Below are 26,789 nucleotides of genomic sequence, written 5' to 3' on the forward strand. Positions count from 1 at the left end.
GTGGCCAGCATAGTGTGACCTGTAGTTGGCGCTTAGGCAAAACCAGAGCGATCGACGCGCTCTATCCTCCTTCACTCAGGTCTGATCCCACTTGCTGCTTTCTCGCTGATAGGCGTTAGACGAATCGAGCCTTAGAGCTTTTTTCTTTGCCAGTCCTGGACGAGCTAGGCGAGTTGCCGGGTAGGAAGAGGGTGGGTCCTCCCATAGCAACTCAGCATTGATTGGCTTTCAGGACTTCCGGCTCCACCAATCTCGTCCCTGGATTGGCCGTGAGAGGGTCATCTACTCCTTGGGCCTGCGCGATGGGGCACAAGAGAAGAGGGGGTCTGCGGGCAAGATGGCGGCTACTACGGCCGGTGTGGGACGGTTAGAGGAAGAGGCGTTGCGACGGAAGGAACGGCTGAAGGCCCTAAGGGAGAAGACCGGGCGCAAGGTGAGGAATGCAAAGTGAGGGCCTTGGCTGAGGTAGCCAGCATTCGGACTTCGCATCACAACGAGAGGGCAGGGGACTACTGAAAAAAGGGAGATGTCCAGGATGCGCGTGCGCACGCGGCTGGAGCATGCGCGAGGAGTCTGTGCCCGCCCACCAAGTCTGGTGGTGCGGAGCGGTACTATTTCTGCGTTGGTGTTGTCTTCGCGCATGTGCAAGAACTCACAGGACAGTGGTCTGCGCGCCGCATACCGTTTGACTCCTTTCCAGTGTTTCTCGTGTGGGTCTCCATTGCCACTTCTAGTTTCAGACGCTCGTTGGTGTAGACGTGATTTGTTCCCGTCTGAGCACGCCGAATCTTCTGTTTTCCCATGACCCAGCCGTCTCCACCCCTGGGGAAATTCGACAAGTCTGTCCGCCAGAGTGCCTTGGACAGGGCAGTAGGGCAGAACCGTACTGTGCTCTAGGTGCCCAGCTGGAACCACTGAGTACCAAAAATCTAAAGGAAAGACCCGTTACTGGGTTAGGGTAGACCTCAGGTAAAGAGGCAGGAGCTTAGTTCTTTACCAGGCTCTTATCTGGGGAATGGACCTCCTAGTCCTATTTGTTGCCAAACTTGGAAGCATTTTTCCTTGGTCTTGGTTGACACCAAAATGGTCTCATTCCTTTTATACTTTGTTCATATTTCCGAAATAATCGAGTGGAAAGAGAACTCTGAAGTTCACTATTTGTATGCAAACTCTGATCCTGTCACTTAGGGATATGGGATTTGGGACAAATTGCTTCGTCTCCATGAGCTCCGGTTTCTTCATGTTTCCAGTGGAGGATAACAACTCCTGCACATTCATTCTCAGTGGATTACTTTGAGATTTAACAGGGTAATCTGTATGAAAGGACCCTAGAGACTGTAAAGGATGGAGATAATTTCATTCTTCTGTTGTTGCATGAGCGAAAGCTTTGTTCTCAACTGTAAGAAATACAAAGGATATTAAATATCTAGACCTGCAAGGAATGGGGGGAAATAGGGACTCCATTTTCCAACTCAGAAGATCAGACTGGGCAGTCTGACCCCTGTTTCCTTTCTGCATGCCCGTGTGGTGTCCTTTGGGAAAGTGAAAGGGGAAATAATAGAGAGTGAAAGCCAGCGGGATTGGCTTCTGCTTTTGTTGGCAACTTGTCGGCCCTGTCAGACAGTTATCCCTGCAAACTATCTAGCCTGGGGAAGCGGGAAGCTCAGTCCTCAGTCTTATAAACAGTAGCTAGTCAGCCTGACTAGTTGGCTTGGATTTAGGGCCCACATTATTGGAACTGGGCTTGAGGTCAGAATACAAAGGACAAGATAGCATCCTTATGGCCTGTTGACATGGGAAGGATGCCCCACGTGTCAGGAAAACTGGCCTTTTAAGAGGGATTCTCTCCATGGGCTGAAAATATGGACCTGATTATTATTTTTTGCTTTTTCAATAATTGTGGTAGAATACACATAACATAAAATTTACCATTTTAGGTGTACGATTCCATGGCATTAAGGACATTCACAGTATTATGTAACTATACCACTATCTATTTCCAGAACTTTTACATCACCCCAAATGGAAACTCGGCAGCCATTAAACAATAGTTCCCTATCCTCCTCTCTCCTCAGCTTCTGGCAACCACCATTCTGCTTTCTGTCTCTGTAATTTGACTCTTGCAGGTATCTCATATAAGTAGAATCATATAGTACTTGTCTTTCCGTGACTGCCTTATTTCATTCAGCATAATGTTGTCAGGGTTCATCCATGTTGTAACATGTGTCAATTTCATTCCTTTTTAAGGCTTAATAATATTCCATTGTATGTATATACCACATTTTGTTTATCCATTCATCTGTTAATGGACACTTGGTTTGCTCCTAGCTTTTGGCTGCTGTGAGTAATGGATATGCAAATATCTCTCTGAGTCCATGTTTTAAGTTCTTTCGTGTATATATCCAGAAGTGGAATTTTGGGATCATACAGTAATTCTGTGTTTAACTTTTTGAGAAACCACTATGTTTCCCATAGCAGCCACATCATTTTACATTCCCAGCATCAATGCACAAAGATTCAGTTTCTCCACATCCTTGCCAACACTTGTTGTTTTCTGTTTTATTGATTATAGCTATTGTAATGGGTGTGAAGTGGTATCTCATTGTAGTTTTGATTTGCATTTCACTAGTGATATTGAGCATCTTCTCATGTGCCTGCAGCCATTTGTGTATCTTCTTTGGAGAAAAGTCTATTTGGGTCCTTTGACCATTTTTTAATTGGGTTTTTGGTTGCTGTTGAGTTGTAAGAGTTCTTAATGTATTCTGAATATTAACCCCTTATCAGATAAGTGATTTGCAAATATTTTTTCCCATCCCAAGGTTGTCTTTTTACTTTCCTGATAATGTCCTTTGATGCACAAAGTTTTAAATTTTGATGAAGTTCAATTTATCTTTTTTTTTCCCGTTGTTTATCCTGCTTTTGGTTTCATACCTAATGAACCAGTGTCAAATTCAAGATCATGAAGTTTTTCCCCTGTGTTTTCTTCTGACGATTTTAGTTTTAATTCCTACATTTAGGTCTTTGATCCATTCTAAGTTAATATTTGTATATGGTATGATGTAAGGATCCAGTACATTCTTTTGCATGTAAATATCCAGCTTTCCCAGTACCATTTGCTGAAAAGACTGTCCTTTCTCTGTTGAGTGTTCTTGGCACCCTTGCTGGAAATCATTTAACCATACATGTGAGGGTTTATTTCTGGATGCTCTATTCTGTCCCATTAGTTTCTGTGTCTGTCCTTATGTCAGTACCAAGTTGTTCTGATTACTGTAGCTTTGTAGTAAGTTTTGAAATCAGGAAATGTGAGCCCTCCAACTTAGTCCTCTTTCAAGATCGTTTTGGCTATTTGGGATCCCTTGAAATTCCATGTGAATTTTAGGATACATTTTTCTATTTGTGCAAAAACACTGTTGAGGTTTTGATAGATGTTGCATTGAATCTGTAGATCATTTTAGGTAGTATTGCCATCCTAACAATATTAAGTCTACTAATGCATGAACATGGGATGTCTTTCCCGTTTAGTTAAGTTCTTTAATTTCTCTCAACATTACTCTCTAGTTCACATTGTGCAAGTCTTTAGCCTCCTTGGTAAATGTATTCCTAAATATTTTATTCTTTTTGGTGCTGCTGTAAATGGGGTTGTTTTCTTAATTTCCTTTTCAGATTGCTCATTGCCAGTGTATAGAAATGCTGTTGATTTTGTATCCAGAAACTTTGCTGAATTTATTTATTCTAACAGTTTTTGTGTATGTGTGGACTCTTTAGGGTTTCCTGCATGTAAGATCATTTCATCGGTGAACAGAGATAATTTTACCTCTGTTTCAGTTTGGATGCCTTTTTTTTCCTTTCTTGCCTAATTGCTCTGGCTAGAACTTTCAGTATCATGCTGAATAGAAATGATGAAAGCAGGCATCTTGTTTTGTTCCTGATGTTAGAGGAAAAGAATTCAGTCTTTCACCATTGAGTGTGATGTTCACTTTGGGTTTTTCATATATGGTCTTTATCAAGTTGAGGAAGTTTCCTTCTGTTCCTAGTTTGTTGAGTATTTTTATCATGAAAGGAAGTTGAATTTTGTCAAATGCTTTTTCTTAATCAATTGAAATGATCATGTGGTTTTTTTGCTGTTACTGTATTATATTGATTGATTTTTCATGTTGAACCATCCTGGTTGAATCAACCAAGAGTAAATTCCACTTGGCCATAGTGTATAAACCTTTTAATATGCTATTAAATTCAGTTTGCTAGTATTTTGTTAAAGGATTTTTGCAACAATATTCATAAGGAATATTGATTTGTAGTTTTCTTAAAGTATCTTTGGCTTTTTTTTTTATCAGGGTAGTGCTGATCTCATAGAATGATTTAGGAAATATTCCTTCCTCTTCAATTTTTTAGAAGAGTTTGAGAAGGATTTGGTGTTAATTCTTTAAATGCTTGGTAGAATTCACCAGTGAAGCTATCTGGCCCTGGACTTTTCTTTGTTGGGTGGTTTTTAGTTACTTATTCAGTCCTCTTTTTAATTATAGGTCTATTCAGATGTTTTATTTCTTCATGAGTCAGTTTAGTTACATTGTATGTTTCTAGGAATTTGTCCATTTCATCTAGGTTATCCAGTTTGTGGCATACTGATTACTACTTACTTTAATTGGGTTTAATCTTCACAGTTCTGACTTCAGAAAGCTCTTGGCAGTGAACTCATTTCTGAAAAATGTGCATTTGGAAGTCACAAGGCTTCTCCCTTGAAACTGAGAACTCACTGGCCTTTGGAGTTTCCTTGCATTCATTTTAAGAAACGAGAGTTGCGGTGAAGCCACAACTTGACTCTGTTGGAAGCCTTTTCCTTTTCTGGCATGCCTATCCAGGAGCTCCTGATTATTCCACTCTACAGTTCCTTTTCCTGCTTAGAAAGGGGAAGTTAGAATTTTTAGTTGACTCTTCAGTTTCTATGCAGTGGTGTCAAAGGTGTGTCAGCAGCAGGTGATAAAATGTTGTTTGGCTTGTTTCAAAATGGGTTACTAGAGCTGGTAATGTATTCTTTCAGCAGGTGTATACTGAGCATCTAGTGTGCACCAGTCATTCAGGCACTGAAGGTACAACAGTGAGCAAAGCACACACAGGTCTGTTTAGCTGGTGGGGACAGATGGTCGAGCACAGTATGTCTAATGTTAGCTGGAGTTGGTGCTCTGGAGAGAATGAAAGAAGGAAAGAAAGATAGGGAGTACATGGTGCCCCCATTTTACTCTGTGGCTCCAGCAGTTTAATTTCTTTATTAGAGACAACGGTGTTTTCAGATTTAACATGGTTAATAATACCACCTGCCTGACTTATCTTACTTGGTCTTGATGACAAACCTGAGAAGAAGGAAGGAGGCGGGCTAATTTATAGGTGGATACACTGAGGCCAATCAATGTGAGGTGGTCTGCCCAAAAGTTAAACAACTAGGAAGTAACCCAGGTGAGTGCTGGGGTTAGGAGGGACCAGGAAAAGAGGTGGTACCTCTCTTTATGCCCTGACTTGAACTGGTTCCCAGATACAGGGTGAGAGTGGGTTGAGAAACTTCACTGTATTACTTTCTGATTCCTTGAGATTTTGTAAATTACATTTCCCAAAAGCAATAGTGGAAAAAGAGTGTAGGCCCCAAGTCCAAGCTGCCCATATGTATGTGCCCTAGTCCCTTCTGATTAAGATCCTAATCAGTCCTAATTCTGGCCCTTCTTTCCACTGACAAGGATGGGTGTAGCCCTATTTGCCACAGTTGTTCTTTTTTTTTAAATATGTTTTTATTATGGTGAAAATCTGTGTGATGTAAACTTTGCTATTTAACCATTTTTCATTGGCATTAAGTATATTCACAGTGTTGTGCAACCGTCACCACTATTTCTGAAACGTTTTCATCACTCCAAACAGAAACTCTGCACCCATTAAGCAATAACTCCCCATTCCTCTCTTACCCTGGCCCCTTGAAGCCTCTAAGCTACTTTCTGTCTGTATGAATTAGCCTAATGTAAGTACCTCATGTGAATGGAATCTCAAGATACTTGTTCTTGAGTATTTGGCTTATTTCACTTAGCATAAGCATACATTTTCAAGGTTCATCCATATTCTAGCGTGTAACAGAATTTCATTCCTTTTTAAGTCTGAATGATACTCCATTATGTTTTATTCATCCAGTCATCTGTTGATGGATATACCTTTGGGCAGTTGTGAGTAATGCTGTCGTTGGTGTATTGGTTTACTTTTTGGTGTATAAGTATTTGAGTCCCTGCTTTCAATTCTTTGGGGTTTACACCTAAGTAATGGAATTGCTAGGTCACATAGTAATTCTATGTTTAACTTTTTGGTGGTTTCTCAAACCACCAAACTGCCACAGCAGCTGTACCATTTTCCACTACCACCAGCAATGCACGAGGGTTCCAATTCTCTACTTACTTGGGAAAACTTGTAATTTTCCTTTAAAAAAAATTATAGCTAGCCTGCTGGGTGTGAAGTGGTAACTCATTGTAGTTTTGATTTGCATTTCCCTAATGATTATTGCTGTTGAACATCTTTTCGTGTCCTTATTTGCCATTTGTATATGTTCTTTGGAGAAATACCGACTCATATCCTTTGCCCACTTTTTAACTGGGTTGTTCGTCTTTCTGTTGTTGAGTTGTAGTTGATTTCTTTTTTTTTTTTTAACATTTTTTATTGATTTATAATCATTTTACAATGTTGTGGCAAATTCCAGTGTTCAGCACAATTTTTCAGTCATACATGGACATATACACACTCATTGTCACATTTTTTCCTCTGTGAGCTACCATAAGATCTTGTGTATATTTCCCTGTGCTATACAGTATAATCTTGTTTATCTGTTCTACAATTTTGAAATCCCAGTCTATCCCTTCCCACCCTCCACCCCCCTGGATAGCTGATTTCTTTCTGTACTCTGGATATTAAGCTGTTACCAGATATGGGATTTTCAAATATTTTCTCCCATTCCGTGGGTTGTCTTTTTCTTCTTTTAGTAGTGTCCTTTGATGCACCAAAGTTTTTAAAATTTTGATGAAGTCTAACTTATGTATTTTTTCTTTTGTTACCTGTGTTTTTAATGTCACATTTAATCTCCACAGTTCTTGAGTGACATTACTATTAGGGTAGATGTCTGGGGAAAAGACAGTCAGGGGTCTAAAGTCCAAGTTAATTTTCCAGCCCATAGTCGTTTCTTGTGGGACTTGTCGGTGGTGAGGCTGGGGAGGAAGAACAGCCTGCCTGCTGCCGGCAGATAGGAAGCAAGGGATCTCCTCCCTCAAGGAGGAAGTGGTGCCCCGCTTTTAGATCAGTCCTTTTTGTGAGGATGAGGCCCCTGTGGGACCAACTCCAGGGTCGAGTGCTGCCTCAGCCTGCCTGTGCTGATGGAGAGTGCCTGTCTGCCCTGTAGGGTGGCTCCCTGCTGGTCACCTAGCACTCAGTGGCAGTTACTTCACAGATACCTCCTGTGCGCGTGGTTTTCTTGGAGGCATCAGGGTTTCTGGCATGGGGTTGATTTTCCTCGTGATATTATCTTTTTCCTCTCCCCCTACCAGACTATAAACTCAAACCTAGTGCAGTGTGGAAGAATCAGTTCTGAGACTGTGACAGGTGGAGACAAGATTAGGGTCTTAAAGTTTCTGTGTATTATTCAGCAGTAAGTCTCTGTCATAGTTGGGCAGCTCTGCAGTTTTACAAAGTGCTTCCTTGCTAGCCCACCTGACATGACTGATTTGAGGGGGCAAGAAAAGAAGAGGTTCAGAGGTGCGTAAGGTCAAGGAACATAAGTGACTCCTGGATTCCAGATCAAGAAAGACCTGCTCAGGAGGGGGCTTTATGCACAGTGCAGCCCTGCCTGTAGCAGCATCCTGTAGGTCAGCCAGCCCAGGTTGACAGGGGAAAGACCACATACGATATTGGACTGTACTGCTGGGGTTCATTTCCTGGGAAAGTCAGGCTGGGTCTGGGGACGCTTCCTGGGAAGGCAGAATGGAATGTGGGCTGAGCCGTGGGGATGGGACTGGGATGGAAGTATTAAAGTAGCTGGAACGGAATGTTCCAGGGGAGCAGTTCGGAGATAGGAACCTTTAGGAGCACGAGGGGACACTGGGGATGCCTCAGAGGGTTTGAGAGCAAGCAGTTGGCAGTGACTGGGACAGGAGTGAGGTGTAAAAGTGCCGCTGGGTTCGTTGGTGGCCAAGTTCTGCAGGAGCCTGGGCTTCCAGCCGGGAGGGCAGCCAACCCGCCCGGGGAACACATATTTCGGAATTGTATTTGAACCTCATTTCTTGATGCTCATCCAGAAGTTCCAAGCTGGGTGAATAGGTGAACAAACAGTTCAAGGCTGTAGATGAAGTTCCATGGCATCTTTCTATGGTGCTGTCCAGCTGGGAACTGTGAGGCCACTTCCTTGTCTGACCTCTTCCTCGGTAGCCAAATCTTCTAAGGGTGATTAACTTGGCACAAACACTTGCCCCTTGGCTGTTGGCTCTCCCGACATTTGGCCTGTGTCTTTCTACCTTGAGACAGAGGGAGACTGGTTGTCTGCCTGGCCAGCCCCTCAGGGGTTGGGTGTGACCTCAGGGCTGATGTCTGGCTGTCAGGTTGCAGGTTCAAGAGCAATTCCTGTTTTTCACTTGGTTCTTGAGACCAGAGCAACTCTGTTTAGTAGAACGTTGTGTTATGGTGGCAGTGTTCTACACATAATCTGTGCTGTTCAGTGCCGTAGCCACTAGCCACACGTGGCTCTTGGCCTCTTGAAATGTGGCTAACACATCATTAATTTTATTTGATTTTAACTAATTTACATTTAAACAATCACACTTGACTTATGGCTGCCTTACAGGACAATACATCTCTGGAGGACTTAACTCCCTCTAGTGCCACTCATAAGAGACTGTGTCTCTACCTGAAGTTCCATTTATTGAGAGCTAAGAGGGAGAGGGTGGGTGGAAACCCAGATGACCATCAGATTAGCCTCAGGGAGCCTCGAGTTGGGCAGAGTGCTTTGAAGTTGTCCATCATCATGGCCAGTGTCTCCACCTGAAGCTTATTCCTGAGATGTGTGTGTGCCCAGTGGAATTCAGCGCTGACCATTCAGCGGTACAGTTGTAAGCTTCACACTCAAGTAGTGCCAAAGCAGAGGGAAGCTCGTTGATACTTTCTGACTTGGGTGCACCAGGAAAGGTCCTGGCCGATGCGGGTTGTGAGGGCAGAAGAGGTTGCTGGAGGGAAGGGCTGGTGAGTTGTAGGGGGCAGTTGAGGGTGGAGGAGAGCCTAGTGTGCTGGGTGAGGAGTCCAACTTGTCTGTGTCCTGTTTATCTCAGGAAGTTGTCTCTGTCCCCACCCCTTGTGGTCACATCCCCATGCCCAACAGCCTGATCACTAAGTCACTTGAGGAGGCCAATGCCTCCTGCATTGACAGCCTTTTGCAGGGTGGCAGTCACATTTACGTAGCTGATTGTGACAGGATCTCACGACTTGTTCAGTCCCCAAAGCAGCCCTTTGAGGTAGGTGTTAGTTTCTCCCTATTTAATAGACCAGAAAACCTGGGGCTGAAGGGACCTCTTGAGTCAGTGATTTGAGATGTGGCCACCCCTGGATGGTCCCTTAAGCCCTGGCCCTGTATCCCTCCTCTCTTCACCGCCAGGTGCTTAGGAACAAGCAGCCCCCAGGATGGGGTCCCCTTCCCATCACACACAGAAATTGCCATCAGGCTGCCTGGTGGGAGCCATGTGGCGTAGGGGAGAGCATGTGTTTTGGAGCCAGACGATCTGGTTTAAATCCCAGCTCCATTTGTCTGTGGAACCAGAGCAGATCGCTAAACCTCTGAGCCTTCCTATCCCTGTCTGTAAAATCCAGACATGGCTTCTGAACTCATCAGTAGCTGGGAATACAGAGAAAGAGGTCTGAGAAGTGTCCAGCTCAGGGTCTTTTATAAATGTGGGTGTCTGTTCTTTCTCACCCACCCTCTTGGAAGTGGGGGAGCTAGGTGGTCCTCCCGCCCTCTCTGCAGGGTGACAGTGCATGAAGCCAGCCCCGTTTCTGATGGAAGCAAAGAGGACATCCTCTTGGTCCCCTGACTTTATTCAGCCTAGCCCTAATTCCTTGAAGGTGGAATTCATTTTTAGTGCAGAATGTTAGATTAACAAAAAAAGTGGATTTGCAGAGCTGCAACCTAGGTGAAGTGTGCAGTTCCCATTGATCCTAAGGACTGACCTCTTCTCCACCTCTGCTCAGACCCTGAGGTCATAGAGCCAGTGAGAGGGAGAACTTTATGGGTACGATGTTTGGACTTCGGACAGAAATATGTGTTGAACCAGTGTTGAAACTTTGGACTGAGTCATCCCTTCAGAGGGCCTTGACTTGTTCATGTGTAAAGTAAAGATGTTGGATCAGTCAGAGGTTCTCAGACCTACCTGTGTGTCAGGATCACCTGGGGAGACAATTTGCAATCTCTTCTCAGGCCCCATCCCAGACCTCCTGTCGGGCTCTTGGAATACAGCCTAGAAATCCAGGCATTTTTAAAGTTCCCTGGATGACTCTGATACAGCATTTTTCTGGAAATCTCTGATCACTACGTTGACTTTCTCCCTTGATGAAAGGAAGTAGAACACCTCCTCTCCCTGGAGCACTCCTGCCCTCCTCACTGCAGGAGGTCTGCAGCCAGCCGCCAGCTGTGTGCCAGGCCCTGGGGATCCAGCCTGTGAATAAGACTGCCTCCCTGCCCCAAGGGGCTTACATGGGAGAGGCAGATAGGCGGTTAACTACAAGCAAACCGGGAAGATAGTGTTTGAGGAGTAGGTGGGGTGGGGGGAGGGGCTGCGTGGCTACCCTAGGATGGGAAGATCTCTCTGAGTGGGAGACATGAGATCAAGGGGTTGGGATGGGGGTGGGGATACCAAGATCTAGGGAAGGACGCTCCAAGTCCAGGTAGAGGACTAGCTTCGCTTGTTTGAGGGGCAGAAAGAATCCCTGTGTGGCAGGAGTAGAGTCAGGGTTGTGGGGATGAGAGAGTAGAGGCGCCCTGGGAGACTGGGGCCACAGGGGCTGGACCTCACTCTGAGGGTGATGGGAGCCATTGGAAGCATGAGCACCAGTGCCCTGCCCCGACTGTGTGTGGAGGTAGGAGGCTGCCGCTTTAGCCCAGGTGGGAGGCAGTGGCACTTGGACAGGGTTACGAGACATCCTGGAGGATGGACTGTGGGGGTGAGCAAGCTAGGTGGATGGCGGGGCCTATTCCTGAGGTAAGTCAGGGGAGTGGTTTTGAAGGAGAAATCAGGAGTCCGGTTTGGGCCACGTTAGGCCTGAGATGACTATTAGACATCTAAGTGGAGGAATACTGTTAGGCAGGTGTCTGAACTGCAGAGAGATGCTTGTGTAGTAGGATTTGAAGCCCTCGGGCTAGATGAGGTCCTCTGGGTAGAGAGCAAAGGTGGAGGAGAGGGGGACAGTCAGTGCCCTGAGGCTCACCCTGGAGGCGTTCGGCGGAGTCCTCAGAGGAAACTCGGAGGGAGGGGGCAGTGGAGCTGAGAGAAGCCAGGTAAGGACTGGGATGGGTTTGGGCAGGACAGGCTGGTTGGTGAGCTTGGTGCAGCTGTTTCAAGGAAATGTGCATGAGAGGGAAGGGTACCAGTGGAGTCCAGGCCAGCTGGACTGGGGTCCAGCTATAGCCTCACTGTGAATTGGGCCTCCTTTCCGCTGTTTTAAGGCCTCACCCACCCCAACTGTAAGACTCACTGATCCCTCAGGAGAGGTGGCAGCAGCTGAGGCTGTGCCCCTGTGGCTTTGCTCTCTAGGCTGGCCCAGTGTTGTGGGGCTGGTGGCCTTCCTGTCCTCCCCCCACCCGACCCCACCCCACCCCGCCCTGTCCTTGTAGGTGGGCAGACCCTGAGGGCCACTCCCATGTGAACCCAGTCAGGCTGGTGGCTTCCCTCAGGTTCCCTGCACCAGGGGTTGCCTGGACAGATTGCTTCTGCCACCTGGCTCTGCCAACTCTGAGACCAGGAGATAGATAAGTCTTTTGGCGTTCCTTCAGCTGGAAGAGGGCTGCAGGAACCCCTACCTCCTGGGAGGAAGATGAAGTGAGATGGTGTGTGCAGAAAGGGGTTGAGAAATGAGAGGTGTGTATGTGCCTTTGTTCTTTCCGCTATACTTGTGTTCTTCCTCTAGTGAGGACTCCTTTATTTTATGGGTGAGGTAGCAGAGACCCAGAGAGGGTCAGGGACTGTACAGAGTCACGCAGGACCACCCCCTGGAGATGGGCACCGGGGATCCCACCACCTCATGGCTGTGTCCTGATGGGGTGGGCTGGGTGCTGGCTGCCCCTTGGAGTTGTGCGGGGAGGGGCTCTGCCGTGGGCCAAGGGGCAGAGAAGGACACCTTCCCTCAGCTTGGTCTCATATCCCAGGGAGAAACTGCAGGCCTGGGCAAGGGGGTGAGCCTCGGGAGGTAGATGTTTCCCCCGGAGGTAGATGCATAGCTGCTCTGGCTCCTTTCCTGTTTAGCTCACCTGTGGTGGCTGAGGCAGCCTCATGGAGCAGAAGGGGCGCTGGACAGGAAGCCAGAAGACCAGGTCCCTCTTTCTCGCTCCTCCACTGACACGGTTGTTCAGGCCTCAGTCTCCCCTTCTGGTGACTTCTGTGGCCTTACAAGATGTAACCAGGTGTTTGCCAAGGCCTCATTGATGGCGGACAGGAAATTAGAAAGCAGAGGGATCTTGAAATTCGAGCTGGTTTTTAATCTTTCTGTTAGCTTTTGCAGCAAAAGAATTTGTGTTGCCTGACACTTTTTCCTATTGATTTTTAGTTCTTTATTCCAATCCTGGTCGAGTCGTGTTCTACATGTGTACTGCAGCTATCTTCTCCCCCTCTGAGCCTTGACTCTTCATGCTTTTAATTGCATTCTTTGATGATCAGAGGTTCTTAATTTAACGTAGCCCAATTTATCATTTTCCCCCCAATCCCTTCTGTAGCCTGTTTAAAGCAGTGGTTACGTACTCTAGGTCCTGATGGTATTCTCTTATGTTACATTCTAGAAGTTTTCTTGTTTTACCTTTTACTGTTAGATTGCCAGTCCACCTAGAATTTATTTACTTCTGTATGGTGTGAGGTAGAGGTCAAGATTTTCCTCCCTCCTATGGATATCAGTGACTCAGTATTGTTTATTATTTGGCATTTGTTTTTTAGAGAAAAGACTATTTCCTTGAGAATGGTTGGCATATCCTAGATAAGACATACTGCTAACCTCCCACAACATCTTGATAATAGTTGTTGTTACTACAATAATAGTCGTAGTAACTTTTTTTTTTTTTTTTTGGTTACTGAGTCCCAGTTCATGCCAGCCCCTCAGTAGATAGGTGGCTGCCTGGGGAAGGGACAGCTCAAACTTACCTTGTCAAAGCATTCAGGCATTCCATGCAGTGACACTGTTCTGGGTGTTCTGTGTCCCATGACTCTGAACCTCTTGGCTTTGTGCACCAGTCGGGGACTCAACATAGACTCCCAGGGAGGGCAGGGACCTGTGTAGCCCAGCTCCCCAAACCTGCTTGGACTTGCCATCCACTCTCTTTCTGTGCTCTGGACCAGCCGACTGGGGTGTTCTGACTAGAAATATGAGTTGCCTCAAGCAGTTGCTTCTAGGTCATTTGTTTCAAACTTAAATAAATTGACCCCTGCAGACCCTTGGGCTGGGATGTGGTTGATTTGTAGTACTAAGTACTGTAATACGGAATTGAAATGTAGTTCATGTCCTTGTTTCAGGGAAGATATGCCCTATGTTTCATCTTGGGGTACTGAAGAACACCTCCCCCCAACCCACACCCTCACATTTCCCCAACCCATCTGCAGCACACATGCACACAGCAGTGTACCCCCCACACCCTCCAACCCCCATCCAACTCCCTTACATACTTGCATCCCACACCTCCTCACACTTCCACAGCCCCTCTACCCACACTCCTCCCTGTACATCCCAAACAACAACCCCCTCCCTGACTAAACCTCCTACCACCATATTCCCACCCCCTCAGTACCTCCATCCCATACCTCCCCAAAACCACGTGCACCACACCCCATGCCCTCAGAACTGTCACCTCCCCAGCTCACACAACCCTCCCCTAATGGAAAAGACTCGCCATTTCTAGTTTCTAAGCCGTTGCAGAGATTTGGGAGACCCCGTGGCAAAGCTTGATGTGGCTTGATCACGTCTGGCCTTCCTTCCTTCAGGGCCCTTTCCTTATTCCCTGGTGTCCTGGCTTCTCCCTGGGTTTGCTTTGGAGGGAAGCAACAGCTTGTACTCTTGAAAGAATTCCAAGAGGAAAAACAGTTGCTGCGGTAACGACACCCCGTGGGGAGTAAAATCCACACTCCAGGGCTGTTTTGATTCAGGGCTCTCAAGAGCTGCTCTGTTCAGAGAAAATTGTGAGTGGCTGGAGCAGAAAACATTTGTCCTTTCAAGGACGGCGCTCCTTGGCCCCCTCCACATTGTGTTCAGGGCAGGGCAGCACTAGATTTCTGGCAGGGCAATTTGAATCCTAAAGAAAGAGCACCTGTGTATTTGGTTCCCTGGGAGAGGCAGTCCTCTGGTGAGAGCAGAACTTTCCTGCCCTGGGTCCAGGAGTCCATGATTCGTTAGGGAGTGAGGCTGAATGCTGAGCAGTTTGGGGTGAGGAGTCAGTTTCGGAGCCCTTCTTGTGCACCTGCTGTCCTTACTCTTACTGAGGAGCACCTGCTGTGGGCTGGGCCTGGGAAGGGCTTGGGGGCTGAGGTCAGTGGGGTGACTGACCCATGCACACCGGTTATAATACCTTGTACTGCTGTGCACTGCAGAGGGGTGCCTGAGCGCTGTGAGTGTCCTGGAGAGAGGGCTTCCTTCCAGCAGGGGCTGGGGTGACATTTGCACGTAGTAGGCCACATGGAGGAGGGAGTTCTGAACCCAGTGTAAATCCACTTCCCCGCTGTATCTCATTGGTTGGCCTGTGGGTCCTGTCCCCATTTGGGCTTTGTGCCTCAGGTGGCATACTTCGACGTGGAGGAGGGGCTGAGTGAAGGCACTGAGAAAACACTTGAGGAGGGGTTGAGTGGAGTGCATGGAGAGGGGATGGCTATCTGGAGGCCTGGGAGAAGGGGAGGGGCAGGGGCAGAACAGGCAGATGTGGAGGTGTCTGAATTTGGGGAAACCCCCTGCGGAAGCCCCCCGCCCCCAGGTCCCTGCACACTGAGGCTAGCTTTTCTGACCTGGACTGAGGTCCTCTGCATGCACGTAGGATCTACCCTTCTAAACTGGTTAGCTCAAGGGCAAAGGCTAGGTTTTCCTTGAGACAACACTGGCGGTGGCTGCTCTGGGTGAAGTGAGGGAGGGAGAGGCATGCACGCGGGGAATCTGTTGTGTGACCCTTTCCAGCGGTGGGGGTGGGGTCAGGGGAGCAGGCCTGACTTGGGCGGTAGAATTTCGAGGGCCTCATACTGAAGGTGCAGGCCAGAGCATTGGGCCCCACCACCATCATCACCGTGGTTGGCGCCTACTGCTCAAGGACTTCTTGGTCCAGCCACAGCACAGAGCTCAGCACGTCACAGGCGCTACCTCGCTTACCGCCCCTCTGCAGTTTTGGAAACTCTGAGAAGCTCAAGAACTTGGCCGAGTCCCACAGCACCGCTTCCTTGTGTGGCTCTGCCTTCTCAGCCTTTCAGCCCAGCACATGGTTAAAAAAATATGCTTTGCTTCCAGAGGAAGTATGTGTAGGTGAGGACTAAAAGACCTTGTTTAAGCAATATTTTCCTCCACAAATAAATGTGCCAGTTCTGGCTTGTAGTTTAAATTTGGTTTTAATTAGGATTTTATCACTTGGAGGTCACACGAGAGAAGAGACAGCTGTCTTACCTTTACTTCTCAGACTGTGACACTCCGAGAAGCAGCTGATCAGAGGTTAAAATAGCTTCTAGTCTCCTAGGAGCTTCAGAGCACTCTGTTGCTCTGTAAACCGCTGACTTGCCTGGGAAATGACTTGTAAAGGATTTGCTTTTCGAACTCGGGTGCCAGTGTTGGGGCCCTGAATGTTTCAGGTTCTGCTCCGGGTTGGGATGGAGGGATGGCAAGAGGGTCCCCAGGCCAGGTGAATGGCTTAGCTTGCCTTCATTAGCCACTGGCCTTTGTAATGGACTTGGGGGTTGCTGGGACCAAGTCCACAGAACACTGTACATCCTGAGCCCAGCTTCTCCATTTGCAAACTGGGCGTCGAAACCTTTGTCCAGCTTGCATCCAGGATCTTCTTGTGGATCAGATGAGCCGGGCAATCTAAGACAACTTGGAATGCTTAAAGTGATGCTCCTAATTTGTTGTTAGGCTGTTGCTATAAATGGTCTTGTGTAGCCAAGATACTTAGTTGCAAGCAAGAGAAATCTGTTCTGGCTGGTCTGTTTGTTCATTTTTTTTTTTTTTTTTAAAAGAGAGAGCCTACCTTGGAGGTACACAGCCAGGAAGAAACCCAGCATTTCACAGGAAAATAGCTTGGCAAAAAACCCACTGCTGGCTTCAGGTACTAGGGACTGCAGCTTGCTCTGCTGCCACTGCTGCCAGAGAGAAGTCTGCTGCTGGCCCCCTCCCCTAAGCTGGGACAGTGAGTGGGGGGCACTTCCAGCTTCTTTGTAGTGCAGCTGGCTCTTCCTCCCCCAGGGCTACCCGTGGAGCCTTCCTAAGTAAGGGAGGGGCATGGGCACTGCACTGCCCATTGAATGACTTGGGAACTCCAGTTCCAGTCACCTTCCCCCATGGCTCCACGCAGCATGGCAAAGTAGACAACATACCAGTCAAACTGAAATCAAGAACCTGAGGTCTAGTCTAGCCTGGGCTCTTGCCCTTCTTGTGCTGCACATTTTACCTGGGTCTCCTGTGGCCCTCAGGAGATTTGCATTGCATGAGCAATTTGTCTGTGTTTCTTCTCATCCTGCCTGCTCTGATCCAGAGCCCACCGTGGCAACCACTGTAGGCCCTCAGGCAGCTTGGGGTGGCCTCCTACAGGTCATGTCCTCCCCGGGGTCAGCCTCTTCAAGAGGAGGGATGTGATCTGACTCAGAGGCTCCTCAGTCAGGCCATGTGGTAGAAGTGTGACCTGGGAGTGGGCGGGCTCTTGGAACATTCAGATTCCCAGGCCCTACCCTGGAAGATTGTGATTTGATCAGTTTTATTTATAACACGTTCCCTGGGCCACTGAATCTAGTTCATGTTGTACTGGTTGATATCTGAGGTCTTTGCAGCCCTAACAGTTTGTGATTTTGTTACTGTTCTCATTTGATAATGGACATGGTGACACTTCTCTGACTCTTGTGTAGAAAGCACACCCAAGCCTCGGGGCTATTTATTTGAGAGAGTTTTGGAAGCATGATGCAATCAGAAAACCTCAGTTTAAATGCTGGCCTTATCTTTTATTAGCTATGAGCCACTGAGTAAGTCCCTTGGTGATTCTGAACCTCTTCGTTTGGACGGGGTGGTAATGCCTGATCCCAGGGTAGTTGTGGGGGCCAGAGGCCCTGTGTGGACAAGTGAACTGTGTGGAGCTTTGTGAGCACAAGATGGCACAGAGCCGCCGGAAGGGGCTGTCCCTCCAGACAGATTCAGAGGCAACTGCCATCTGCTGTTCTTGGGATACGAGGGCGGCTTTCTTGACCCGTACCCGGCTTGTTTTTCCAGTGGCCTCAACCAGTGACCCTTGCCCATTCCATTCTGGCTCTCTCTGCAAGCTCTGTATAAATAACACTCTAATCACATTGTTTGCCCCCTCCCTGCCTGTCCTCGACTTTAGCAGGCTCCGCAGTGCTTGCAGGATAAAGTCTGTAGCCTGTGGGCCAGGCCTTCCCATGCTGGTTCCTCCTCCAAGTACACCTTGGAGGTCTCAACTCTCTCCGTGGACACAGAGCCCAGGCTCAGTACACTCACTCCTTCCAGTTACTTCGGTGCTCCCTGCCCTGCCTGCTCTGTGTTGAGTGTTCCTCCAGGTGAGCTCAGTTTTCATCTTCCCCTCAGCTTAGTCACTGGCATTTCTGTAGTGCCAGGAAGCCACCAGCCTCACTTTGGACATGCTGTGTGGGGCTCTCTGTTCACCTGTCTACTTCCCCTTTCACCTGCCCCTTGGCTCCCCGAGGGCAGCTGTCACATCTTAGTCACCTTTCTGTCTGCCAGATGACGAGACTCAGAGGCACTCTAAATATCTGTATGAAGAAATGAAGTAACTGGACAGGCACATGGATTTGGGAGTTGGCTGGGCTGAGATTTTTCTCAAGGAAAAGCAGACCTGCCCTTTGGGAAGTGTCCAGGGGCTTATTTAAGAGTTTGTAGGCAGCAGCCATGCCAACAAGATGAACTTTACTGTGTGTGAAGCCTGCTAAGACAATTAAGTTGCCAAAACCGTTGTTCAGGCGTGAACTGGGGGTGCTTTGACACCTGTCCACATGGAGAAGAGCTGTGTGTTTTAGTTGGTCACAGGTTTTTAATAAACCAGTGTGGTCCCGTTGGTTGCTCTGGGGGAACCATTTGAGGGCAGCCAGCATCAGTGTGACTAGGTACGTAGGTGTGGGGGGAGATGGGAGGGTGTCATTTCAGGGGCCACTCACTAGGGTTTTCAGGCCCCTGCTTGCTACTTCTGTGAGCACACGATAGGCTCCCTGGGACCTCCCTCCCGGACTCAGCCTCAGAATCCATCAGCCAGAGTTCCAGCGCAAAGGGGAGCTTGTTTGCACTTCAGCCTGGAGGATCTGTAGAGGGTCAGACATCAGCCGCATGTCCTCGGGACCTGAGATTTCAGGCGGTGTTTCGTTCCCTACAGCTGACTGGCTGAGCCGCCATGCTGTGCCTGGTGACTCTGGCTGTCCCCTGTGAGGCTGTGGGGAGGGGGCTCCTGGCCAGCCCCGCGGTGCTGAGACAGCGGCTTCTGAGCTTCAACAACCTTATCATTTGCCGTTGGGATCCGCTTGCTCATGTTTCAGCTGTGAGCCTCACATGGTGAGGAAGTCCCAGTGGTTGTGAGTTCTGCTTTGTGGTGGAGGAGGCGTCTTCCTCCTCCAAAAAAAGAGAAATGGTGGGGCAGGGTGAGGGGGTGGGGGTAACCTCACCATTCACCATCAGTTAATTTCTTAACTGAAATTTTCATGCTGATTATTCAGGGGGAGATTTTGGCCTGATGGGGAGGGCGCTCGTCCTGCAGTGCGGCTGCTGAGCCCAGTCCCTCCCGGGACACAGAGGGACACTGGGTATGCAGGCCTGTCTGCCCTCCTCTTGCCTCAGCACGGCTGGCTTTTGGGTTTTGTTTTTGTTTTTTCTAAGCTTGAGAAAGGTCATTAAACATCGACTGGGCTGTGTCGGACCTGAGGGCCACCAACGGTTTCCTGCCTTCCCATTGAGCCAGGTGAAGGGCAGGAGAGCCTGTTGGGGTGTGAGTACAGTCAAGACAGTGAGCCACAGGCAGCTAGGTTCCTCATGTCACTTTTGTTTTTAAATCATTTTGTTGTTAGATCATTTTGACAACAGAATGAAAGGAAATGGAAGAAGCACTGCCCACGGTCTTGTTGTGTGAGCCTGTGAGGTCTGTGACCATTGTACTCAAGGCATTGCCATGGTTTCATTCACGGTTCTGTGTGTGGGCTCCATGCCCCTTGCAGTCCTGTTCTGTCTCATGGTGTTGCCCTTCATGTTGCTGCTTCAGTGACCACTCTGGCCAGGTGCATGAGCCGCTGGCCTGCCTCACTGCCCGGCAGGCCACATTCACCTCATGGCTCCACTTCCCCCTGTTACTAGGAACACAGCGGTGGACACTGCTACATGCATTGCTCTTTTATCTCCTTGTGATCCTTTCCTGGGCTTGGAGTGACTGGCCCAGAAATGGCTGCATCTGGGGATCCTGATAGTTTGGTCATGTCTCTCTGAAGCGACTCTGGGAAGAGCTGCCAACCCCGATGTGATGCTGAGTGCCGTTAGATGCCACTGAGACCATCTGTGTATTGAGGTGGGGCAGAACTAGGGCCAGAGCAGAGGGCTAGGTTCTGTGGGGGCTCACCCTACCCTTTGGGCGCTGGCAACTCCAAGTGGTGCGACTCAGGTGGGTTGTTTAATAGCACTTGGCCTCCAATTTTCTTACCTGTGAAAGGAGAAAGCACTGTTGACTTTGTTAGATTTTTTTGCTGATCAAATAATAGGCTTTCATTTACCTGAATAATCAATTACCTGGCATACTGTTATGACTGTTGTTATTATAAAAAATACAGTAGAACAGAGATGAGTAACAGTTGGGTCCAGCCCTACCCAGAGCTCACCTTCCAGTGGGAAGTCTTCTGGTTTTATGGCATCTAGTTAGATTACCACACTCTTAGGAAGTGGGCACGGTTGGAATTTTTGCCCTCATTCTGCAGGAAAGAAACAGAGACCCAGGTAATTGTCAGAGGGGAGGATAGAACAGACAGCTAAAGGGTGAACAGCAGGTATGTTGGTAGGAGGCACAGCGTGTGTGGCAGCAGGGCACCGGGCTTCTGGTTGTCTGTGTCCCCCAGATGGAAAGAGTGTGGGATCAGACACACACAGACCTGAGTTAGGTGTCACTGAGCTTCAGTCCCTACATCCTTGAGGCAAGCCTAGTGATGCCTGACACACGAGCACTGTTGGGAGGCTCAGACAATGTGGGGAGGGGAACCTTATCTGTAAGGGGGGGAATTAGCATGTGTATCCTGCCTCCCCCAGGTTGTCATTCATTCGCTTGCTGTTGGTCCAGGTGTTGTTATGTGCCAGGTGCTGGGGAACTGATGTTCAGGCCTCTTGAAGCTTCCAATTTAGCAGGGAAGACAGATGACAAACAATCTTATGTAGACAAATCCATGTAAAATCAAATGTCTGGGTCAGTTATCATTAGAGAGCCTGCCTGGGAAGAACACCCTTCTGCTGAAAAGAGGTGAAACCTTCAGGCCGCACAGCCAGGGAAAGTGCTGAAACCCACCAACCGTCTGTGAGCGGCTGTGGAGTTTTGTGGTGGGTGCAGAATCAGGTTTCTCTGGGGAGGCCTCACAGATGTGGGCCTGCTCTTCCAGTCTGGGGCCCTTGTCACTCATCCCTGAAGGAATCAGGCAGGTCATTCTTAATTTGAGCCTCAATTTTAAGAATTAAAAGTTTGTCATTTACAGAAACTTGGCAGAAAATAAAAAAGCACTATCAGAAAAGGATAGTGCATTCCATTCACACCTTACTACGTTTAAAAAATGTCGGGTATGGATCATCTTCTCTGCTGGTTGGTCTAACAGTTAACAGGCCTTCTGCTTCCCAGCCTGGATCTGGGCCTTGGGTCCCGGTACCTGTTAAGTCTGCTGTGGTTCCCAGAACTATCCACTTTCTTGGGGGTTTTTTTGAGGCGAAAGGTTGGGGCAGAGGAGTAGGGGATAAGAGCAGAGGGAGCCACCTGTTCCCAAGAAGGATGCAGCAACAGTCAGCCCCGTCACCTATGGATGGCAGGACTCAGGACTCCCCAGGATGCCAGCAGACTGCTTCCCACGGTGGGGGTCATATGGGGTCCTGCATCAGACAGTGGACCCAAGTCACTGTATTTAATCCTCAAACACCCTGGTGACATAGCACCAGCCCCACAGGGGAGGGAGCAGAGCCTCAGAGAGGTCCTGCCATTACCCCCGGTCTCACCATTGGTCAGCAGTGGAGAGTGATTTTCTTACCACCAGCCTGTCCAGTCCTGCTGCCAGGCTTCCTCCATACCACAGCGCCTCTTACACTGAGGGGCCCGGCGAGAGTTGGGAGCCATGCCTGGCTGCTCAGAGGAACTGGTCCAGGCTGGCTGGGTATGAAGCAAAGGGGGACTGGTCTTTGCCCTGCCCTCGGTGTGACCTTCCAAGGGCTCTCCTTGCAGGGGATGTGGGGACAATGGAAGGGCCCTTGCAAGCCTCTCACACTCACAGTGCCTCTTGTTCCCTCTATTGCCCTCTCCCCAGCCTCTGCTCCCACTCAGCCTTTAAAATGCAAGACAGGTGGTCCTTCTTTGGAGAACCTCCCCAGACACCTCAGGTGCCACCCAGGGAACCCCCCAGCCCACCATGCTGTTGTCACCTCCTCTGGGTCCTTTCCCCCCTAAGAATCTGAAGAGCTCTGGATTCTTACTCCAGAAAAATGAGGCCTTTTCACACCTGGCCTGTGTGTGTCTGAACACGGTCCTCTGGAATCCTGTCCGTGGACCCAGGCTGAGTCCCCACCCTGGTCTTTGAACGCTAAGTGCCTACTTGTTCTTTTCATCTCCTTAGCAGCCAGTGTGGAGTACCTAGCACAGAGGAGCCCGCCAGTATTTGTTGACTTATATCCGTCTGCTGAAGGGGTTATCTGCTGCCTCCTTTGTGCACGACTGGTTCCTCAGTCACACTTATGGCAGAACAGGACCAGAGGTGGCTTGTGGCCCGCTCCCCACACTCACACTCTGCCACACGCAGGACGTCACATTCACCTGGGGCAAGGCCATGGGTTCGCCTGGCGTGCTGGTGCCTGGGCCTCGAGCTGGCGTATTGATGGTGGGGCCAGCCTTTCCTCTGCTGAGGACACCCAGACAGGCACTGGACCCTCAGCCTTTGTCTGCATCAGCCTTCATCAGACGCCAGGCATCAGGCCTCAACCATAGTCGTCCTGAAAGCTGCCGTACCCTTTCTTTGTCCCTTAAGCACTGCCAACTTTTTTGTCAAAGGCACCTTCATTCTCCCAGTGAGTCCCAACCAGGACCTCAGTCGTCTCTGACCCCTCCCTGTCCCCCATAGGATTCGGGCACCCCCTTGTTCTGTCCCTCTGCTGCTGACCTAGTTCCGGCTCTTATCTGCAGCCCTTATCTCCCGCTCCCTGATACTGTTCCCCAGCCCCCAGCTCCCTGCACTTTGTTCTCTCTCTGCTCACAGGCCTTTAGGGAATAATGTCCTCACCCACAGGAGAGCAGTGCCTCTCAGCTCTAGGTCGTTAGTCCCCACTCTCCCCTGCCCAGTTCTCTGATGCTTGGTGAAGCACTGAGTGGGGAATCAGACGATCTCTCCCCTCTGCACAGATTGTCTGACACATCGTCTGACGTCTTTGTGAAGCAGAGTTGTGACACTGTCCATCTGCTCGCTCTGCAGAGAACGCCAGGTGAGAACAATGAAAATGAAAGCTTATCGTGACCTCTGCAGGTGCCAGCAGTATGGGCGTGTGGCCCCCTGGCTTCTCTGCAGCCCGTCCCTTCCTGTACCAGCCCGATTTTCTCCCTGCCCTTCAGAGTCTGCTCCCTGGACAAAGCTGCAGGCCTTCTTCATCCCTGGTCATTTTTTTCTTGTAATAGTGCCATTATGCTGGTATGATAGCCCTTGTTTTCTTAGATGAGGAAAGCCAGGCCAGAAAGGTCAAAGAGCTTGCCCAAGGTCACACAGCAAGGTGAAATCGAGCCAAACTTGCCAGTCGGGTTCCCACCCAGCATCTGTGAGCTCGACCCACTGGGCTGTACCTGATGTAGATGGTGTCAGGCCCATGAATTCAGACTGGTAAGACAGGTATCTGCCCTCAAGGAACTCTCCGCCTGCTAGACAGTGGACACATGGGCCAGGTCGTCTTAGCAGCCACTGGTGTGCCAGGGGCCCTGCCACCTGCCGGGATGGAGGCCTGCCCAGGAGAGTTGGAACCTCCCCTCCCCATCCTCTTACCCACTCGCTGGGCAGTAGAGAGACATGAAGTGTCTGGGCCCAGGCGTGGTGGCATTCAACCCAGGGCTTTATCACTGCATCATCAGGGTGCGTTAGACTCTGGGTGAGTGCCCTACCCTCTAAGTGCCCTTAGAGCACAGCTCCTGCTGCAGCCGCGCCTGCCCGACAGGAAGTCCCTCTGCCCCACATGGGGCTGTCCTAGCTCTGAGGATGGGCAACGGGGTGATACTGTGAAACCCACCAGGTTCGCCCTTGGCAGTGTCAGTCCCTTCCTGTTTCCCCAGTCCTCCTCCGTAGCACCCCTCTTTGACTTTTCCCCACCCTGGGCCCAGGTCAGAACTGGAAAGGCTCAAACTGGGGCCAGTTTCACCTCTTCTTCAGGGTCTAGGGCTTGGAGCCTTATTCTGTCTTGATTGTTGAACAGAAGTGCTGTTTCTGTGGACAATACACCAGGCTAAGGAGGCATGTTTGGATAGGCGTAGGAAAGTGTTTCTGCATCTGTGAGTTCCTATTGAGTCTCCAGCTGCTTTAGTAATGGTGTCACTGTGGGAGGAACCTAGACCAGAAGTTGGAATGTCTCTCTGTTAATGCTTTCCTGCCTCCCTCTTTTTCTTCAAGGGAGAGCCCCAGGCAGCAGCTCCCCTTGGGGTGAGGGACGGGCTTGTTCCTTGTCCCCTCAACTCCAGCGCCCCTGCTTCAGCACAGCTGCCCCAATGGTACCTCCCAGCTCTCATTTTCTCTTAACCACCCCCAACCCCCAGCACACACACACAAACAGCAGCAGGCTGAGGCAGGTCCAGGCTGGGAGTAGAGCACCTCACCTGGTTTCTGGTCTCTGCCTCTCCTCCCATAACTCTCCTTCCCGGCTGTCAGAGTGCCCTTTCAGAGCACCAGCCCATGCTGGCCTCAGCCCACCCACACCGCTGGGTCAAGTTCCCTGCCAGCCCCCTGTGCTCCCGACCTCCTCAGTCCCGGATGGACCAGCCGTGCGGCTCTGCCCCGCAGGTCTTAACTGTGCCCTTGCTCTGTGCTCATGGCTTCGCCAGGCAGTTACCTTTCCGAGGACTGTTCTGCTGCCTTTAGCACTCGGTAACCCCACATTGGACATTTAGAATTGAGTTTGAGGGTTACCTCTTTCCCTGACAACACCTATTCTTTGCCAGTTCTCCAGGTGTGCAAAACATTTAATGAAGCTTTCCTCCCCACTAATGGCCCAGTTACAGTTGTCTAAGTCTGTTCCTTTGAGTAGACTTGAGATCCTTGAGGGCAGGGTTCTTGTTTCCTTTATCCTTGTGCCCAGGGCAGACCCAGCACAGAGGGGTCCAGGGGTACAAGGCAGGAGGGACCTTGTCTTTGCCTGGGTGGGGAGGGCAGCAGGAGGAGATGCAGCAGCCTCCCTTCTGCCCCTGGTTTTCTGCTTTTCTGGTGTTAATTGAGCTTCTGGTGGTTGCCCTGCATTCAGGCAGCACATACTTATAGGTGTTCCCACCCCGACATCATATACCATCGAGAGCCAGGTTCTCTCAGCTAATGAGGGCTCCTTCCAGGAGGGGACAGAGGACCAAACACCTCGTTAAAACACACAAGTCTGGACGTATCCCCAAGTTGATAAATCTCTAGCTGGTCTAAGAGGGAAAAAGACACAAATGGTCAACATCATTGGATATCAATACAGATTCTGAAGACATTAAAAGGATAATAAGGAAATATTATAAGCGACCTTATGCCAGTAAATTCAGTAACTTAGGTGAATGGATATTCCTTGAAAGACACAATTTAATAAGACTGACTCAGGAAGAAATAGAAAATCTATTGACCCCCATACCTAAAACCTCACAAAACAAACTTCAGACTAAGATGGCTCCACTGAAGTCTTACATATTTAAGGACGAAATAATACCAATCTTGCATAACTAGTTTTATTTGTAGAAGTTTTGTTCCCGGTTAAAGGATTTCAAACATTATGAAATAGGTCCATCAGGCTGTTTGGGGCAGGACTGTTTTTGAGAGCCCCTGAAATGTTGCCTCAGACGCCCCTTCCTCCTGTGGGCTCTGGGGGAGGTGAGAGTGGGGGCCAAGCCTTGGTGTGGAAACCTGGGCTGGGGTCAGAAATGTGAGGAGCCTCCGGGGACAGGCAGGTGGGCTGTGGGGAGGACCCCCGTCCAGGCCATGGCTCTGCTGCCCTCCAGCCAACTGTGCTCTAAGGGTTTAATGAAGATAGTCCAATCCGGGCTCTGGGCTAGGCCTGCAGGGGCTCCAGAAGATGCCCCCATACTGACAGGGACTTGAGGAAGGGTTACTAAGGCCAGATTATGAGTAGGATTGGCCACAGGCCTGTGTCTTGGGCCTGGGGTCAGACCCTGATGTGCTCTGGGCCCAGAGGAGTGACAGCCCATTGCCTGGGAACCTCAGAAGGCTGCGTTGAGGAGGTAGCCTTTGAGCTGGAGTCCAGAACTAGCCAGAAAGTGGGCTTTTTTTGGGGTTATCAGAATGGGCAGATCAGGATTTGAGACAGGATCGCTGTCAAGAGTATTCTGGACAAGGCTAGTGTGACCGGGCTGCAGGGAGAGTGTTGAGGCTTTGGGAGGCTGCACCTTGAGAGGAATGCTGTTTCCTGAGGGCATGGGGACCAGTGAGAGCTTTGAGTAGCAGAGGAGGGTGGGCAGTATGATCTGACTGTTGTCTTTGAAGAGGACACGCATGATGTGGATGAATAAGGTGGAGAGAGATGAAGGGGAGATGGATTAGGAAGAGGAGTAAAGTACAGCAAGCTACTGCATTCTCCAGAGTAGAGGGGCGGGCTGGCCAGCAAGGGTGAGGGGGGGATAGCTGTGGTGGGGACCTACGGGAGTGGTGTAGGAGATGGGGAGTAATGGAGGACAGGGGTTGGAAGCTGAGAGGAAGGCGGGGAGATTGGGGAAGGATGTGTGTAGGAGGGGGTAGGCCATGAGTTGGATTTAAGGGTCTGGGGGCAGGTGAGGTGTCTCTAGATTCCCTGGGGTGCTGTGCACCTCGGGCCCTGCCAGCGCTCCCTTGGGTGTCTGCCAGGGCTTAGACCTAGGTGGGCTGGCTGTGGCTGGTCTGAGTGCGCGCGGCCAG

The 26,789-nt window shown here is 49.5% G+C and overlaps 1 protein-coding gene across 2 annotated transcripts in view; it reads left to right on the forward strand.

Moving 5' to 3' along the window:
* The first annotated feature begins 276 nt into the window (after positions 1-276).
* The window catches only part of CCDC12 (coiled-coil domain containing 12), a 52,440-nt gene continuing 25,927 nt past the window's right edge, over positions 277-26,789 (forward strand). For both annotated transcript variants that reach the window (XM_010997213.3, XM_010997219.3), the window contains exon 1: positions 277-433. In XM_010997213.3, the coding sequence (XP_010995515.1) occupies positions 338-433 (96 nt within the window). In that variant the 5' untranslated portion in view covers positions 277-337. The remainder of the gene's footprint in view (positions 434-26,789) is intronic.

Source organism: Camelus dromedarius, chromosome 17, assembly GCF_036321535.1.
Source record: "Camelus dromedarius isolate mCamDro1 chromosome 17, mCamDro1.pat, whole genome shotgun sequence".
NCBI classification, from domain to species: Eukaryota; Metazoa; Chordata; class Mammalia; order Artiodactyla; family Camelidae; genus Camelus; species Camelus dromedarius.